Source organism: Phodopus roborovskii, unplaced genomic scaffold, assembly GCF_943737965.1.
Source record: "Phodopus roborovskii unplaced genomic scaffold, PHOROB, whole genome shotgun sequence".
NCBI classification, from domain to species: Eukaryota; Metazoa; Chordata; class Mammalia; order Rodentia; family Cricetidae; genus Phodopus; species Phodopus roborovskii.
Genome location: NW_026126480.1, coordinates 12,078,875 through 12,098,424, shown reverse-complemented (window position 1 = coordinate 12,098,424; position 19,550 = coordinate 12,078,875). Strand labels below are relative to the sequence as shown.

General features: G+C 43.2%; 1 protein-coding gene across 1 annotated transcript in view; it reads right to left on the bottom strand.

Moving 5' to 3' along the window:
- Positions 1–11,185, bottom strand: part of P4ha3 (prolyl 4-hydroxylase subunit alpha 3) — a 34,189-nt gene extending 23,004 nt beyond the window's left edge. Inside the window, exons 1-3 of the mRNA XM_051192339.1 lie at positions 10,958–11,185; positions 4,188–4,330; positions 2,976–3,199 (exon numbers count right to left, since the gene is read on the bottom strand). Of these exons, the coding sequence (XP_051048296.1) occupies positions 2,976–3,199; positions 4,188–4,330; positions 10,958–11,157 (567 nt within the window). The 5' untranslated portion in view covers positions 11,158–11,185. The remainder of the gene's footprint in view (positions 1–2,975; positions 3,200–4,187; positions 4,331–10,957) is intronic.
- Positions 11,186–19,550: the final 8,365 nt, after the last annotated feature.

The window sequence follows — 19,550 nt, the reverse complement described above, 5'->3', positions numbered from 1 at the left end:
TGAGCAGGTCAGTTCTGATTAAATGTCGAAGTGTGGGGCAACATGGCAGCCTGTACCAGACATGGCTCCCGTCTCCTGCCGGCTTACAGTTAAGGAGAATGCCAGACCTTCGGGGAGAATTTCCTGGAAGTCAATACTGAAGCAACATGGAATTATAAATTCACTGAGTTGTAACAACTCTTACAAAGTGATCTCACTGAGGTATAACTGCCAGTCAGGGCAGGACCTAGGGATGCTGCCAGTCTGCAGGCAAAATAATAGAGCAGTTCCCATCTCAGGGTTGCCTTCAACCTGTGGTATTGTTTTGCTGGCCCTTTACATATTTCTTATTTGTTAAAAAAGGTTGAATCCAATAATAATAATAACTTAATCTTTGCCCTGTCAAATTAACTGTGTTGTATGTATATGTACATTGTGGCATGTATGGTGTGTATATTTATATCTGAGTGTGATGTATGTATACATGTATACTGTAGTGTATATATCTGTATATGTGTGGTATGTGTATGTATGTATAAGTATGTGTAGTATATATGTGTGTATGACATATATATGTATATTCATGTATATATATATGGGGTGTGTATGTGGTGTGTGATGTGTATGTATGTACGTGGAGGGAGTGTATGTGTGGTATGTGTAGTATGTATATGTGTAATGTGTATGTATATATGTATATGTATATGTGTATGCAGGTTGTATGTGGTATATAGGCATGGTGTGTGGTATGTTGTGTGTATGTATGTATGTGTTCTATGTGTATGTATGTGATGCTGGAGACTGAACGCAGAGTTTCATGTATGCTAGGGAGCTACATCCCAGTCCTAACCATTTATCTGGCATTTTCATGGGGAATTTCAAGTTCTAGCAATATGGTAGATTGACATAACTGGAATTCTTTTAAACATAAATATTTAGACATTTTAAATAAAATACAAAAAGCATGAGGTTACATGCTTCCAAAGAAAAAACTTAAGTGCCAGGTGGTAGAAACAAAAATATAGCTGAAAATTTAGCAGATGCTTATGCTGTGTAGCATATGGGAGGCTGAGGCTAGCCTGGGCTACAAGGTGAGACAAAAGGAAAATAAGCAATAAAGACAAGCAGGCACAGGACACAGTAAGAATGCTAATAGCAGCCTTCCTCACAGTAGTTCAAACAGGAAGTCGTGTGAGCACATATCAACAGGAGACTAAATAAATAGTTTGTGATATATCCACACAATAGATCAATACAAATGAACTACTGAACTGGAGAGATGGCTCAGCTCATACAACCCACATACACACACACACACACACACATATACCACACACACTGGCTTCTTTTGCAGAGGACCTGGGTTGAATTCCCATTACTCACATGGAGGCTCACTGCCATCCATAACTCCACAGAAGACCTGATGCTCTCTTCTGTCCTCTGAAAGCACCAGGCATGCATGTAGTGCACAGACATACATGTGAGCAAGACATTCATACACATAAAATTAAATAAATCTTTTAAAATGAGCACTAACACACACAGCACCATAAATGCATCCTAAGCTGCAGAGAGAAGAAGCCAATCTCAGAAGATAATGCCCTGCTTGGTAGAGGACACTGGTGACCTGGCTAGTGGTGAGGTGGTAGGAATGAGAGGGAAAAATGTGTAAATAAATATAGCCAAATTTGAAAATGTCTTTCACCTCATTTATAGCTGTAACTACTTTTGAAGTTGTCCTACGTACCATCCTTACATTTGAAATGCATTGTCTTTTAGATAAACACAGAGGTGAAGATTTCCAGCAAGCCTTTCAGGAAGTTGGCTTACTAAATTTCAGCATGTGATAGTTTTCAATATATGGTCAACAGGCTCCACCAGCGAGCATTTACCAGTGTGGTGCACCCAACTGCTTGAACTAGCCATGAGCAAACTGCACCCTGGTTCTGCTCAGGACCACACAGAGAGAAACAGGAAGCAGAGAGGCTCACTGTGCATAGATCTGGGAAACTGATTCCCCAGGTTTGGCACTGGGACCCATGAAGCATGCTGTCACATCTGCTACTGAACTTGGATGGGGGTGGGAAGGACAAAACAATAACACTTTCCCGCAGTAAGCATTTTCAAAAAGAAGAAGAAGATTCTACCCCATGACTTTTGAAAGCAAAACCTGGCAAAAAGTGTATTATAAAACAACCCAGTATGACCAAAAATTAGCTAAATACACCTATGGGAGATTCTTGAGGCTTATTTCCTCAAGTTACGTCAACGTGCCTAGCCTTGGTTGTTGTTTTACACTAACTTAACTCAGTATTTCTAAATACTTGAGGAAAATTGAAAAGGATTCCTGAGCATCTTGGGAGATCTAACCTTCGCATCATCATCTGGAAACCCATCTTCACCCTTCCCTCTGCTTTCCACCCACCGATTCATATACCTGTAGGGTGTATAGTTAGTGTGGGAAGAAAAAAGACAAAGATGCTTTTTGCCTAGTTTGTGTCTTTCATCCTACCATGTTTAACTGAACTATTTCCTATGTGAAGGATGCCGCTCAGTTAGCAGAGTGTTTGGCTAGCATGCACGAGACCCTGGGTTTGATTTCCAGCACTGCAGAAACTGGGCATGATGTGACCCCAGCACTGGAGAGATTGAGGCAGGAAGACCCTGGCAAGTTTAACACCAGCCTGGGATACACAATACCCTGTTGGAAATAAAGAAAAGCCGTTCACACTCAAGGATATCCTAATATCTGAGACTTCACTTTCCCATGGGAAAAGCATGGGGTTTAGAGCTGAAAGATGAGGCCCAAAGTTGGTTCTCTCACTTTATATTATGCAGTCTCAGTGATCTACCCTGTCTGAACCTTGGTTTCCTCCTGTGAAAACAGGAACGATACCAAATGTCAAGGTTTACCACGTGCATAGGCAATACATAAAGACAGTTGGGACACAGTCCATCCATAAGAAACTGAGCAGCTGCCCCTCTTTGCATGTCACCTTGCCTACATGGAAGCAGTCATCAGCTGTGAGGGGGAAGAGCTGCCTGGGACTGTACAGGTAAGTGATGGAGGAGCCTGTGACCCTCTGGAAGACACCCTGGGCCAGGCCCTTCACGTTGAGCATGTACACATCCTGCAGCCGCATCAGGGCCCTCGCTGCTCCCTCGAGGTCCTCAAAGGCAGGAAGGTCTTGCTCTACCTTCTCATAACCATCCTTCAGAGCTGTAAAAATAGTAAGAGTGTAACCCAACCTCTAAACACAGGTAGTGAGCATTTATCCCATTTGACCACCTACTCAAAGAGCCCCAGCAGCAAGCTCAGTTCCCAACATGAAATGAATTATTTTTTCTTAAAGGTGTGTGGGGGTTTGTGTGTGCACGTGTGTGCTCCAGCATGTCTGCAGGTGACCACAGAGGTCAGAAGAGCACACAGGATCCCCTGGAACTGGTGGTATAGTCAGTTGTGAGCTGTTGGGATGTAGACACTGGCATCTGAATTGGGTCCCCTTGGAAGAACAGCGAGTGCTCATAACCACTGAGGCATCTCTCTGGCCCTCCAGAGTGGATTCTTAACATGACTATCTGGATGAAGGACATTCAGAATAATGGCATGGAGGGATTAAAATGAAATAAAGTGCACTAACCAACTTTTTACAGTGCAAGGTAGACTGAATTAGGAAAATGACTTGTTACAGATCACGATACACTATTCTCAGTAAGAGCTTCAAATAGAAACTACTAGAAGACCGGGTGATGGTGGCACATGCCTTTGATCCCAGCACTTGGGAGGCAGAGGCAGGTTGATCTCTGAGAGTTCCAGGCCAGCCTGGTTTACAAAGCAAGTTCCAGGACAGGCTTTGAAGTTACATAGAGAAACCCTGTCTTGAAAACAAACCAAACCAAAATAACAAAAGAAATTATTAAAGGCCACAACTTTCTAAGCATTAAAATACATAAATACACATACATAACTGGGTAGATACATACTTCTTCACTTGATTGTAGTGGAGACTAAGTGAGGTAATAGATGTGAAAGCATTTTCTAATCTGAAATCATAACCTATTAGCAAGGGAACCAACTCTATGGATTTTAAAGAGCTTGAGAGCTCAAGTAATTCCCATCCACTCTGTTACCCCTCATTGTAACTCAACAGAATCTCTATCATTACAGGGAGTCAGGAGCTAGGAGCTTCTCCCATACTCCTCATTACCTCGGATGTTCTCAGTGGCCTCCAGACTATGCACCACATTCCTCCAGTCAGACTGCAAACGTTTGATGAGAGTAAAAGCAAGCAGAGGGTTCACTACAGGGATCGTCGCATCCTCGTGCAGAGAGAGTACCTTGTCATAAAATCTGAAAGAAGTGATAAAGAATTATCTCACTGTAGACATGACTGTTATATCAGGAAGGCTGGCATGATGAGAACAGCTAAAATTAAGAGCTGGGTGCAGTAGACCTGCTTGCAGTCCTCACTTCTTTAGGCTTGTGGAGGTGATAGAGATATAGAGATAGAAACGCGGAACCTCTTGCAACTTATAGAAAGAGTTCAATGAAAGTAATCAGGCAAGCATAAAAGACATGAAAACTGAAAATACAAAAAGTGGGCTTGCCCATGTATTCACTGAATGAGCTGGTATAGAAATTTAGAGACAATATGTCTGGCACTATACTATATGTTAGAGATACACAGGTAAGACATGGTCCAGATCAAAGTGTTAACAGGCACCAAGTTCATTTCTTCTGTTATCACCCTACACTCAATAGTTAGTGTCTGGAAGGGATGCAAAAGCGTGGAACAAATAACTGTGATATATGCTAAGAAGCCCTGTACATGCGAAGCTGCGACAGTCAGAAAAGGTGAGGGGTAGGTTCCTGGAAGAGGTGGCAGCTGATCTGCTTCTTGAAGGATGTTTAAATATTTTGATGGCTGCTACCTACTGGATCCTCGTACTGGGTATTCTACTGAATACTTTGAATGTATCACCTCTCTTAAGAGCTGTTGCCCACAACAACCTTTAGTGTAGACTATTTTAAAATAGATTTATTTTATTTTATTTTATTTATTTTATATATGGGGCGTTTTGCCTGCTTGTGTGTCTGTGCACCACAAGAGGCCAGAAGAGGGCATTGGATCCTCTGGAACTGGAGCTCTGGATGGCTGTGAGCCATGTGAGTGGGGGGGGGGACCAAACCTGGGTCCCCTGGAAAGCATCAAGTGCTATTAATTGCGGAGCTCTCTCTCCAGCCCACTTAATATAGATTTTATCCAGTCCTATTTGCAGTGGAGAAAATGAAAGCGAGGCTGCACTGTTCGTAAATAGCCAAGCCAGCACTGAAACCGAAGACATTCCATTCAGAAGCCTGGATTCTGGGTTCATTTTGCCATGGTTCTCATGGGAATGAACAAGACTGGAAGGGAAGAAGAGTGTGTTTTGAGTTAATAGGGACCAATGTTTATAAATATGCAAAAGCCTGACATATAATTACCCATTCAATGAATTAACATATATTCATCACTTTCTGGATGTCAGACTCCATTGTTGGTACTGGGATGCAAAGGAAAGATGACAGCACTGCACATTAAGTTTGTGGAACAAAAGGAGCTTGTTCTCATCACTTTGTACCTGTTTTAGTTACTTTTCCATCACTATGATAAAACACCATGACCATGGCAACTATCAATAAAACATTTCATTGAGCTTACGGTTTCATGGGGTTAGAGTTCATTATGGCAGAGCAACAGAACAGCTGGGGATTTGTATCTTGACACAGGACAAGCATGAGGTGCAGAGAGAGCACACTGGGAACAGTGAGACTTTTAAAACCTCAAAGCTTGACCCCAGTGACATACCTCCTCAAATAAGGCCACACCTCCTAGTCCTTTCCAACAGTTACACCAACTGGGGGCAAAGTATTCACATTTATGAACTTATGGGGGCTATCTCATTTAATCAGCATAGTTCCTAAGTTTAATACTGTGTGTGTGTGTGTGTGTGTGTGTGTGTGTGTGTGTGATCCTGGGGGTTTAACCTCGGGCCCTGTGCATGAGGCAAGCATTTCACCCCTGCATTACATAATTAGCTCTCATTAAGATGCCTGGATGACCATGAACTCACTTGGTAGACCATGCAGGCCTTGAACTTGTTATCCTCATGACTTAGCCTCCCAAGTTACAGGCCTGTGACACCAGACCCGGCTTCAACACATGTCTCTATGAAATAATGAATAAAGTACATTCTTCTAGAAGCCAGGAGCCAAACCTTGAATAAGACAGTGAGATTGGTCAAAGTCCAGTGGGTGAGCGAGACACAATTATGTCATAGATGAAGTACTAGACTGAATAACAAGACCAGAGGAGAGCAAGGGGGGTTAATTTGGCCAAAGGACTGGGTCACATAAGTGAGTTTGTGAGAGAGTGCGGAAGAAGATTCAGAAATGGAAGCAACTGAAGCCAACAATGGCTAAGGATGGGATGGTGTGAGACAAGAAGAGTTTAATGTATCATAGGGACCTTGGGGAAGAGAATGGGATGGATTCAAGGGAGCAATTCAGGAATTAGGATGGAAACTGGAACGGAGAGAGAGTGAGGCTATTCTGTTCTTCCAACAAGGTGACATTATCAGGAAAGGCCGAAAGTGCTAGGACCTGGAGGAACCATCTTTCTAATTAATTTTTCCTGGGTGTTCTACAAGAGTGTTCATGTAGGCAAAAGATGCTGTTCCCTTTTCTGCTATACTGTGGTTACTCCATGTCTAACATGATGATGAATTTTATATTATTGAAATGTATTGATCATGTTGAATGGGGCAGTTACAGGTGCCTCTTATGCTCCAAGCGCTTTTTCTCCTTACTCAAAAGTTAATTTGAAAATCAATATAACAACAACAAATGGAAGTAGGGTTACAAATATGTACAAGAGCTCATTGGACAGTGGGGCTTTTGGGGAAAGTGGGGGACTTTGCAGATGGTATGGTGTAACAAAGAAGAACAGAGAAAGTGATGGGAAATCCATTGCTTTGGTGCAGTGTAATCTGAGGATTTCCGAAGAGTGAGGCTCTCAACAAAGGAAGCCTGAAATAGACACAACACATCCAAAGCTTCCACGAAGTCAAATGTTCAACATAAACTGAATCACAAAAATCTGGGCTTGGGTGACCTAAAGCAGGACACAGAAGCCTGTCAAGTCCCATGGTGTCTCTGACCCCAAAGACAGGGCTGCTTGTGAGTTGCTCTTCTGGGATTCCAAATCCAAATCAGTCTCCAGGGTGTGGGGGTTGTTTTACTGCCCATTCTTTCCTGCCTGCTTGGGCTCCATATGGAACCACTTAGTGAACTTCTAGACAGAAAAAAAGAAAGAAAGAAAAAAGAATGTAGAAGTGCAGGCCTCAGCCAAGTCCAGCCTAAAACGTAAAGTGTCCAGGAACAATTGAGGCTGAGCACAGAGTGGTTTTTACAAGACGGTTGGATAGGGAGGAGCCGGGGCAAGCAGGCCTAAGACTAACTCTGACCCAGCCACCAGCCAGCTGTCTGCACTGGGAGGTGAAAAGGCTTCTCTATTCTACAAATCTCTTAGGGACCTTTCACTTCACAACTTCTCATCACCTTTTCCACAATGAAATAGACAAATGTTTAACAGGCATCCAAACTAACAGAGGCCCAAAGGGAACGAAGTGTGGCACAGGGGTGACTGTTATTTCAAGTTACTCATCACACCCAAGCACTGTGGACACTTTGTCTTCCTTGCATCCCACATCACATTCTGATTTGTTTTAGATCAGGGCTTGGCTCTTCACAGCAGCACATCAAGCAATGCAGTGGTCAAACACGACTTTCCCCCCTTCCACACAGGAAAGGAAGGGGGGAAATCTATAGACTGATATCTGAGGCTGGCTAGGAATGCAAAACTTGGCTGTACGCCCAGCCTCTGAGCAAACAGCTCCTTTCCAGAGACTGAGTTACGGGACGCTGAAGGCCAACCTCAGGCTTTCCCAAATGACTTTTTGCTTTAACAAATGCTGCTGAGAGTGGAAAATCAGATCCTTTCCTTCAAGAATCTGCACATAAAATTCGCAACCCAATCCCAGCAATAAGCACTGTGGGTAGATTATTTAACCGCAGTACATGAGCTATGCCAATTCAATGTGTTTCTCCTTTGAAATTGAGAAATGGCTTTGTCATCATGCTTCTGAGACACTCTGAATGCTTCATTCTGAGCCCAGAAATAATTCTACTTTTTCACTCTTTGTAGTTCTTAAATGGTGGGAACACAGATATTCGAGGAATGGGCTAGACACACACGCCAACTGTGCTCCCTGATCTCCCTGATAGTACAGTGATGGAGACCCTAACTAGCACGCTTGATGCATTAGTGGGGAGGGGTGGCGTCAGCAGCCAAAGCCACTTCATTTCCTGACTTGGAAATTCAAAGAATACAAGTCGAGGGCCTTAGAAATAACATTTCAACTTACATATAAAATCACCAGTTTGAGACTATAGAAAAATGAGCTGAAACTGCCCAAATTCTCGTTTTTAAAAGCAAACATTTTTCTGGGCTTTTGAGAATGACTAGTGCAGAATCCATAACCTCTAATACATCAAATTGAACTTGATGAAATTAAACGTTCATAATCACCAGAGAAAAGAATCTAGGGTTTTAAAAAATTCCTTTTTAATCTTTTAGAATCCCAGTTAGGGCGTACGGCTGACAGGGTGGCAGCACCAAAAGCAGTATTTGAGAGAGGGTTTCACCGTGGCTAGGGCTTGCCTCAAACTCACAACACTCTTCCTGCTTTGGCCACACAGTACTGGAATTACACTTATCTTGTTTGGTTGTTTGTTTGGGTTGTTTTGTTTTCAAGACAGGGTTTTTCTGTGTAGCCTTGGCTGTCCTGGACCTCACTCTGTAGACCAGGCTGACCTCAAACTCACAGAGATCAGCCTGCCTCTGCCTCTCTAGTGCTGGGATTAAAGGCATGCGCCACCATTGCCTGCTAATCAGCCAGTCTTAAATAGCCAGAAAAAGTTAACATTTGTCCAGTAATTTCCTATACACTAAGCACAAAGGTAAGTAACTTTACCTGGAGCACAATCGTTCCTAGAACCACATGGTGATAAGTGATACTTATTTTTAAAATCATCATTGTATATAGATTAGAAAATTAATGCTTAAAGATGTAACAAGGACAGAGTCAAGAAATCAAACAGAGGTCTGTTGAGCTCCTGACTCTAGACTCTGAGCCACTCTGTACTCCAGCTACTGACAAAACCCAAAATAGTTGTGAGGCTCTGTTTGGGTCCTGACATATCAGATAATTCAAATGGGGGTAGGCATCAGAAAGTAATGGGATGGACATGGGAAATTAATCAAAATAACCTCTTCTTTTTGGTGTAGACAGGTCTCTTTTATTAGCTCTTCCTAAACTTGTGTCATGTTTATACAATGTTTTTTCTTAGTGTAAGAATGTGACCTGGTGTTTTTGACAAACCAATTTGGATAAGGCAGCCTGGACAAATGCTTGCACTCACACAAGTCATAAGTTACCACCAATGGCTATTTGAAGTGCAGACTGCAGGATTAAGCCAACTCTTATGAAACTGGCTGTCCTTAATGATCATTTCTTATAAACATTTGTGTGAGTGGAGCAGGGAGGGTTCTGGTGTTGGGATGAACTGACGTTTAAAGTTAAAGCTAGAAATCAAATGAGCTTCTTGTGCTCTGTCTAGACAGGCTGTAAGACCCTTCAGATTTATGCAGAAACAACTGCTTACTTATAGTCTGGGGGCTTCTCAGTGTCTGAAAGAAAAAAGGCACAAAACGTGTGATATCATATACAACATTTTTTTTCTTTGACTCTGATTAGTGTCCCATGTCCCACTTTTTTGTTGTTGTTAGTCTGATTTTTGTTTTTTGTTTGTTTGTTTTTTTGTTTTATGAGATTGGATTTCTCTATGTAGTCTTGGCTATCCTGGAACTCACTCTGTAGGCCAGGCTGGCCTAGAACTCACAGTGATCCATCCCCCTCTACCTCTTGAGTGGGATTAAAGGTGAGTACCACCACAACCTGGAATGTCCCACATCTTACAATGGTTTACCTCCCAGTGTTTAGTGCTACTTTGCTGACTGCATAGAAAATAACACTGGTGCCCTGGGCAGTCTATGTGGCCTCTGGCAGTGGAACCAGAATTTATCTCTAGTGCACAAAATGGACTTTGGGAGCCCATTCCCTATGGAGGGATACTCTCTCAGGCTAGGGGGAGAGCCTAGGTCCTGCCCCAAATGATGAGACAGACTTTAATGATCCCTTATGGGAGGCCTCACCCTCCCTGGGGAGGGGATGGAGGGTGGGATGGGTGGATGGGGGTAATGGGAGGATGGGAGAATGGGAGGGAGAGGGAACTGGGATTGATACATAAGATTGTTTCTAATTTAAATAAAAATTTATTAGAAAGAAAAAAGAAAATAATGTTGGCTGTGCATCTGTGCGTGTTACCTCAGTATTACCTAGCATGAAATTCACAGTGTTTTCTTGGAGTCAGATATGCTCACACACATATATCTCAGTTACTACTTACAGTCAGAAAGAGAAAGAATAGCCAAAATGGGTATCTCACTGTCTTACTGTGTCTTCAGTGAAGTAACAAGAAGCCTGGGGTCACTCACAGCTTGCCATAGCATTTGTGAGATTCAACTGTATTCCACGATCACCATGTTACACATTTTCACAGTGTACTAACTTGGACACATTAGGGTGTGTGTGGGAGGGATGGGGGTACTCCCATATATGTGTGTGTGTGTGTGTGTGTGTGTGTGTGGTGTGTGTGTGTGTGTGTGTGTGTGTGTGTGTCTGTGTGTGAGAGAGAGGGGGAGAGAGAGCTCACAAGGTATGACACAGAACTCCCCACTCCCCCGTGACAGTGTCTGGAAGTCACACCGGGCCTCGCGGGACGCCGCCGGCCCGGGCTCCCTCGCGCTGTCCTCACCTGGTCAGGTCGCGCAGTCGCGCCTCCTCCCAGCGCAGGTAGCGCCTCAGTGTCCCCAGCAGCCGCCGCTCGGGCGCCAGGGCGCGCGCCACGCTGGTCAGCGCGGAGAAGGTGTCCTCCCGCGCCGTGGCCGCCGCGGGGTCCCAGGCCCCGAGCGCCAGCAGCGCCAGCAGCGCCGCCAGCCGCGCCCCTAGGCCCATCGCGGGGTCGCGGGTCCCTCCGCGCTCCCGCCCGGCGCCGGCACCGCCCCCGCACGCCACCCCGCCCGCACGCCGCGCCCCGCCCGCCCGCCCTCCCCAGTACGCCGTCCGCCACTCCACACCGATTTCACCGTGCCTGTCACACTCGGGGAGACTGAGGCAGAGAGAATTCTTTAGTTACCGCCATGCTGTGCCAAAACCACCTGATCCCGAGGGGAACTACTGTCCCGAGGGTGACAGAGACAGCGTGATGACAGAAGCTCGGTGGCGGGAGGGGAGAGAAATGCTCCACAGAGGACAGGACTGGCGATCTTGAAAGATGGCTAGGACTTACAGAAGGAAGCTGTAACTTTGGGATCGAGTCACTACACAGCCACACGAAATATAGTCATATTCTACTAGGCTGCTTGTTTCTTCAACCCCATTACTCATTAGCAGGGGCTATGTTCATTCATTTACTCATTCATTCAGTAACATCTGTGCTACAGTGAGTGCAGATGCCACCCTCCATTCACAGGGGGAGACGGAAATGTAAACCACCACAAAGACACATTATGGATAGTCGCTGTGCAGTGGGTGAGGACATTGGGGAGAGGGCTTCGCGAAGCTAGAGTATAGCTCTAACAGGATCTTGTGGTCATCCTGGATTAACGTGGTGGTCTCAGTACAATTGCTAAGGTCCTTTTAAAAAGGCAAACAAAAACACAGGAAATTAAAAGCAAACATACTGTGTTGCTGACTTTGAAAATGAATCAGTGGTCTGTGAGTAACAGATTGTAGGCAGTTTCCAGGTTAGGTTAGAGGACAGACTCTTTCCCAGCCGGCAGAAAGAAAAGGCACCCGCTGACACCTTTTTAGTTCAGTGACACCTTCATCTTATTTGTGATGGTTTGAATCTGGTATGTACCCTCACAGGCTCATTCTCTTGAATACTTGGTTGAAAGTGAGCTGTGGAGCTTTTGGGGAATGGGCTTGCATAGTCCACTAGAGTAGGTTTAGGGTTATTACAGCCAGGCTTCACTTCTGGCCTGAGCCACCAGGGTCCTGTCTGCTGGGTGATGTGAGTACCTGCCACATGTTCTAACCACTACCATGGAGTGACCATACCTTCCTTCTCATGATGGTCCCCATGAGCCAAAATAAATCTTTTTCTCCCTTACATTGTATCTGTCAGATATTTGGTCACAGAGAAAAAGTACCTAATACATCACTTCAGACTTCTGAATTCTGAGATAGCAGGATAAGTAGGGTAGTTACTATAAGCCAAGAGTTTGTTTGTTATAGAGTTTGTGACCATTTGTTTGAGCAATAGGAAACTGTGACTGGTGAGCCAGATCAGCAGTTAAGAGTACATATTGCTTTTGCCAAAGACCTGAGCTGGTTTCCAGCATCCATGTCAATGTCAGACAGCTCACAACCACCTGTACCTTCAGGGCTAGGAGATCCCACTAAGATGACTGTGTGGTTTTGTTTCTTTTTTTCTTAATATGGTGAGTTATATAAATTGATTATTGTATGTTCTGTCCTCTGTACAAAATCTACAGGTATTTCAATCATTGTTCTCTTATAAGTAATGCATCATTTTCTCTGGTTAGTTTCAAGGCGTTTTTTCTGTCATATTTTCTTTGCTTTTGTTTTCCAGCAGTTTATTGAATAGTCATAGCTTTCTCTCAGTTTATCCTCTTTGGAGGTCACTAAATGTTTTAGGTCTGTAAGTTGTTCCTTTTGTCAAATTTGGGAACAAGTCCTACATTATTGCTTTTTTTTTTTTTGTTTTTCCTAAATTTTCCTAACATGAATTTGATATTTCCTACCAAGTTTCTGAGGCTCAGATCATTTTTTAAAACTATTTTCCCCATTCATATTACATAATTTTTATGAATCAGCACTTAAATTCACCGACTCCGCTGTCATCTTTGTTCTGCTATCAATTCTAACATGTCCATTTGGTTCCTTCTCATTGTTACGGTGGAAGTTCCACCCAAGCCCTCCTCCTCTATCTCCCTCCAAACCCTGCTGCATCTCAGAAAGCCTGACAAATGATGCCCCTCCAGATGCTCAAGACCCCCAGAGAACAGACTTGTGGTTTTTCCAGTCTCCCTTTCCTGCCTCCTCTCTGGAGGGCTGGAAGGCCATCCGCGAGTGTTGTATCCATTAAATGTGGGCTTTTTCTAATTCGGTTTGATTGGTCTGGTTGGATTTCTGCATCAGTGGAGAGGCTTATCGGGGTGTAGAAACTCGTCACTCATGTCATCATCATTCTCACCTTTTCATTCACTTCAAGATGCTCACTCTTGCTTTGTTGAGCATTTTCTAGCATTCTGTTTTCAATAACTTCAGCATTTGTGTTTTGTCTTATTCAACATTATCTGTTGCCTTTTTTTCTTTGTTTTTATTTCATTGCCTTCTATGCTAATTGAAATTTTCTTTACTCTTTGTATGCTAAGTCATCGGGAGTAAACACTAGACATTGGAACTTTATGTCCTAAATGTCTAGCTCTTCTTTCAGTTTGGTCTAACTGGATTCAGGACAGATGCCTTTGTGGCTGCAGCACCAATGTTAGTTCAGCTACAATGACATTCAGATGTATCCAAGTTGTGTACTCAACAACTGGCTAGTCTGGGATGTGGACAGTGGTCTACCCTATAGCTCAGTACTCAAGCCTATGTTATGCTCTTAACATCAAATCCATAACCATACAGCCTAACAGTGGGCCCAGGAGTTACAGAATTTCACTCTTGAGGCCTTCTCCACCATGACCTGATATTTGCCCTTGACCTCACCATCACCAACATCACTACCACACCACCATCACCACCATCACCACCATTACCACCACCATCACCACCACCACCACCTTTGGTTCTTTGAGCCAGAAACCTGAGTCTTCAACTAACCTACCCTGCCATTTATTTCCTAGAACTAGATATATTCTGGGACAAGTATTAGGAGTCCAAAGTCCTCAAACATCCTGCTTTGTGCATTTTATTCAGGTGTTTAATAGCTGTACACAGAGGACGAGACCGAGTAAACTACATGCTTCATCCTACAAGAACTTCCTACAGCACAGGAATTCATTTTAATTCTTTGTTAGGGACGATTTTTTGAAGTCACTCTAAGTCGCAACAGAAGCCCCAGATCAACTCCAGCCAAAGCAAACTGAACTTAACTAAAGTATGCTATAAGTGCAAGTATTAATGTGGTGTTGGAATAGGTTTTTTTGTTTTGTTTTTTTTTTGTTTTTGTTTTTGCTGGGCCTCATGTTACATACCTCATGATACATGCCTCATGGTTACACACCGGTTACAGCAATTGGGAGCTAGGAGCAGAGGATCAGTTCAAAGCAGCCTTGGCTACATAAACCAGCCTAATCTACATGAGACCCTGTCTTAAAAATGTAAAATAAAAAAGGTATTTTTCCAAGCACAGACAAGTTCTTAGGGCTCAAGTTCCTATATGGTATTTAGCAAGCTGGTAGAGTTTCTTATTTGAACTTTTTTTTGTGGAACAGTATTAGTAGGCCATCCCTATTTTGGAACATCAAAAAATGAAAAAAAAAAATAAGTAAATGTTACTATAGTTAAGATTTTTGGGAAAAAAATAAAAATTGAGATTAAAACAAAAGGGTTGAGGAATGATAAGATTCTCTAGAGTCTGAAGGCAGGAAAAGAGCAGCCATCCTGGAGCTCATCTCCTGCCCTGGCCGGCCCCCCACCCCCAACCCGCGTGCGCGCTCCCTCCTAGTGTGCTGCCTTTCCATCTCTTCTTTCTGGCTCCTGCCAAGCTCTTTCCTGACTCGTGGGTGAGTTCTGACTACCTCCTTTTCATCCTTTGAGTCATCTCCTCAGGGACATCTTGTCTGCAAGCTAAGTTAAAGCCCTCATAATTCAAAACACACCCTGTATTTTCCATTAGAAGAATTTATTGAAATCATTAATTTCTTATTTGTGTGAAAAATAGCTGTCTGCCACCACTGGGTCACAAGCTTCGGGTAGGCAGGACTGTACCTAAAGGAGAATAATTAACATGCACTCAAAAGGAAAGGATAGAGAAGGAAAGCCATGCAGAACAGTCCCACGCAGTAGAATATTATTTTAAGGTTTGTGACTTCTGTTTATGCTGCATTTGTTTAACTCAGTGAACCTGTGACTCTTTGCCTGTCTAAAACACCTGATGGTCTAATAAAGAGCTGAAGGGCCAGTAGGGAGGCAGGGGCAAGGATAGGCAGGGCTGGCAGGGAGAGAGTATAAATGGAAGGAGAACCGAGGAGGAGGGGGAGGAAAAAGAGGAGAGGGGGACATCAGGGACCAGTCACCCCATCATCCAGCTACAAGCAATCCACAGAGTAAGAGTAAGATTTACAGAAGAGAACAGGAAAATCCCAGAGGCAAAAGGCAGATGGGATAACTTAAGAAAAGCTGACTAGCACAAGCCAAGCTAAGTAATAAGACTCAGTGAGTGGTTTATTTGGGAGCTGGGTGGTGGGCCCCTCAAAAACCCAAAAGAGCAAAGCAGTTAACACAACAGTCTCATCCATCTCTCCCTTCATGAAAGGTTCACTATCCCAGGCTTCTGCCACACCTTTTATAATACTTATCTCCAGTTTTGACAATAAACCCACAAAGTAGATTAGTTAACTGTCTCAATGCTGCAACAAAATAGCTGACACAAGCAACTTAAGGAGGGAGGGTTTGGCTTACAGTGTCAGGCCAGGCAACCACACCTTCTCTGAGGCCACCATCATCCACTGCCTGGGATCAGTTCTTCTTTTTTTTTTTTTTTTTAGTTCAGGACCATAGATAGCCTTGACATGGGCCTTCCTGACTCATTTAAGCTAATCTAGACAATCCCTCATAAATCTATGAGTTTTGTTTTCATGGTGACTCTAGATTAACCATCACAGGGCTGGAGAGATGGCTCAGACATTAAGAGTATTTGTAGCTCTTGCAGAGGACCTGGGGTTGATTTCTAGCACCCATATGGTAGCTTTATGCCCTTCCCTGGCCTCTGTGGGTACCAGGCACTCATGGTGGTGTATAGACATACATGCAGGCAAAGCATTCATACACATAAAATTAAAAAAAAAAATCTAAAAATTTAAATTATATATAATAAAATATGTATTGTGCTTTGCACTTGAGAACATTGTGAGAAGAAGGAATTTAGCTGCAAGAAAATAAAGCCTGAGCATGAAGAGTCTGTGAGACTTAGTGGCATGTTCTTTCCTTTCCTTTACATTGCATCATTTTATTTTGGTATGTATGTACATAGGTACCCTTGGAAGCCAGAACATGGATCCCCTGGAAATGGAGTTAGAATGTAATCTGCCATGTGGGTGTGGGAATTGATCCTAGATCTTCTGAAAGATTGACTGGTGCCACATCTCCGGTTGCAGAAATTTTATTACTTTAAAATGTATATATTGCCTACACATATGTCTATGCACATGCATACCCAGTGCCCAAAGAGGGTTCCTATCCCTTGGAACTGGAGTTACAGGTGATTGTGAGCACCCATGTGGGTGCTGGGAATTGAACCTTTGTCAGCTGGAAGAGCAAGCAGTGCCCCTTATTGCTTCACCATCTCTCCAGCCCTCATTTCTTTGGGTTGCTCATCAGTTCATGGGCTAGTTTTTCTTCTATATCCAAGGAGAGTTTCTGGGAACTGACCTGACCTCAACTCACATCTCTCTTCTCTATATTAAAAAAGGAAACAAAGTCTATCCTGACTGCTAGAAGGAAAGTCAGTTGCCTTGTGAAAGCTCTTAGGATGATTCCAAGTTGAGAATTGCTACAGGAGGAAGTGGATACTGTCAGGGTGAACTCAGTCTTTTGGGTTTGTAGGTGGCTCAGGTACAGCTCTCTCTACAGAACCTGGACAGTCGTTTTATGAAAACATAATACCAACCACCAATAAACCTCAAGTCCTATTTCCAAAGCAGTAGTTTGAGATCAGAGACATTCTCACACTGCCCCCTAGAGGGATTCAGGAGCCAATACATATCCAACATCCTTGGGAAGCATTTGCTGTTGATTTAGCAGGACAGATTATTTATTTATTTATTTATTTATTTATTTATTTATTTATTTATTTATTGTAGAGCCAGACTTCCAAGTCCTTGAGTTCCACATCTGCAGCTTTAACAGCATATTGTAAATAATGGAGAAAATGGTGAGTGTACTGAACATGTAAAAACATGTTTTTTTTTTTTTTGGACATGGAGTCTCACTTTATAGAGCCATCCTCCTCCTAAATGCTGGGATTACAAGCATGAGCTACCATGCCCGAGACCACAGATTTTAAAATATATGTGAAGTAGTTCAATTCACAATACAGAAAAATACTGTACCTCTGTATCTCTATACCTATCTATCTATACAGATGTCATATAAATGTAAAAATCTGAGCGTGAAAAATGGGAAGTCTCAGTACATATAGTAAAGTGTGTAAATAGCTATGATCTCTCCCCAACATCCACGTGCTTTATTGTGTGACTTGACTTTGTATCCACACCTTTTAAAGGGTGAGGTTAGGGCTGGAGAGATGATTCAGTGATTAAGGGTACCTGCTGCTCTTGCAGAGGACCTGGGTTCAGTTCCTTGCACCCACATTGCAGCTCGCAGCCATTTGTAACTCCAGTTCCAGGGTACCTAATACTATCTTCTGGCTTCTGTGGGCACTGCATGCCTGTGGCACACATACTCACACAAGCTCATACATATAGGTCCAACTAAATAAATCTCACAGAATTAAAAGAGGAGGCTACATTATATGTGGTTCCATTTATATAAGCTAATGAAGATACAGTAGCTCCAAACAAGCCAATGGTTGCTTGATAACATGTAAAAGTAGTGGTGGGTGACACAGAGGGAGATGAGGGGCACAGTTTGTTCACTATCTTGACTATGAAGATGGTTTCATTGTGCTACATTTCCTTTATATAAAATGTCCTGGTATGGGTTGAATCTGAAATTTCCTTTATAGACTCAGGTGCCATCATGCTCATTCTTGCCTTAGATCCAAAGCAATGGATCCAGACAACCGAGAACTGAAACCTCAAAAAGCATGGCCCCAAATAAATCCTCCCTCCCTTTTCTTCTAAGTGTTGAAAACAACAAGAGAAAGTGTAACCCATGCCCAGTGTAAGTAAACTCTACAGAAAAGAATAGTATATCAGTGTACAGGCTTGAGGAAATGGATGTCAGTAAGGTGCCTGCCAGACAGGTGTGAGGATTAGAGTTTGGATCCCCAGAGCCCACCTAACACAGGTACAGGGAGGATGGAGGAGAGAGGAGGGGAGAGACAGGTGGAACCCTGAAGCTCATTGGCCAGTCAGTCTAACTAAACAGATGAGTTTTCAAGTTCAGTTAGAGACCCTGTTCAAAAAATAAAGCTAGGAAAGATGGAGATTGACCAAAAACAAAACACCTGATGTCAACCTTTGACCTTCACACATAGACATGCAATGAGCAAACATGTTCACCCATGCACATGACACGAGTAAGTACATATACCACATACACACCACATCACACACACAACAAAACACATACATAAAATGTACCAAACTGGGTGTGATATATAAAATTTATATACTACCAATTACATTAAAACTTTAAAAATAACCTTTAAAAGAAGCGGAGTCTGTTTCCCTTCCCCTTGTATCTGGGAAGGCCTTATGAGTCTTCTTGGCCAGTACTGTGCAACAGAAAGCATTTGCACCAGTTCTGAACACAGGCCGCTAGAGGCTCTGCCTGCTTTGGCGTGTCTTCAAGCAGTGTCCAGATATGCACGTGAATAGGCCTTGGTTAGCCTGCTGCAATATGAACGCATATGGGGCAGAGTTGAAGTCATCTGAAATTAATCTGCCAAATTGACCTGACAGAGAACTTAGCTAGGACCTGAAGAACCACTCACCTGACCGTGGTTAAAATCGCCTATCCATACAACTGTAAGAAATAGCTGTTTTAAGCCACCAACATTTTTCAGGTGTTTGTTAAGAGTTGACTGAATCAGCTGGGCATGGTGGCAAACACCTTTAATCCTAGTACTCAGGAGGCAGAGGCAGGTGGATCTCTGAGTTCAAGGCCAGCCTGGATAGCCAGGACTACAGAGAGAAACCCTGTCTCAAAAAAAAAAAAAAAAAACCTAGAAGTTTGGAAGCATGAGGAAATGGAAATTATGTCAAGAGGCCAGAGAGATGGAAAACTTCTGAAACAGTGGGCAAACCTGTTGTCTGTGGTGACTTGGAAGATGAAAGGCATTTTGTTATTTTTTTTTTTCATTTGTTTCTTATTTTACAAATCAATCCCAGTTCCCTCTCTCTCCCTCCCTCCCATACCCCTCTATCCCCCTCCCATCCCATTCCCCATCTACTCTACAGGGAGGGTGG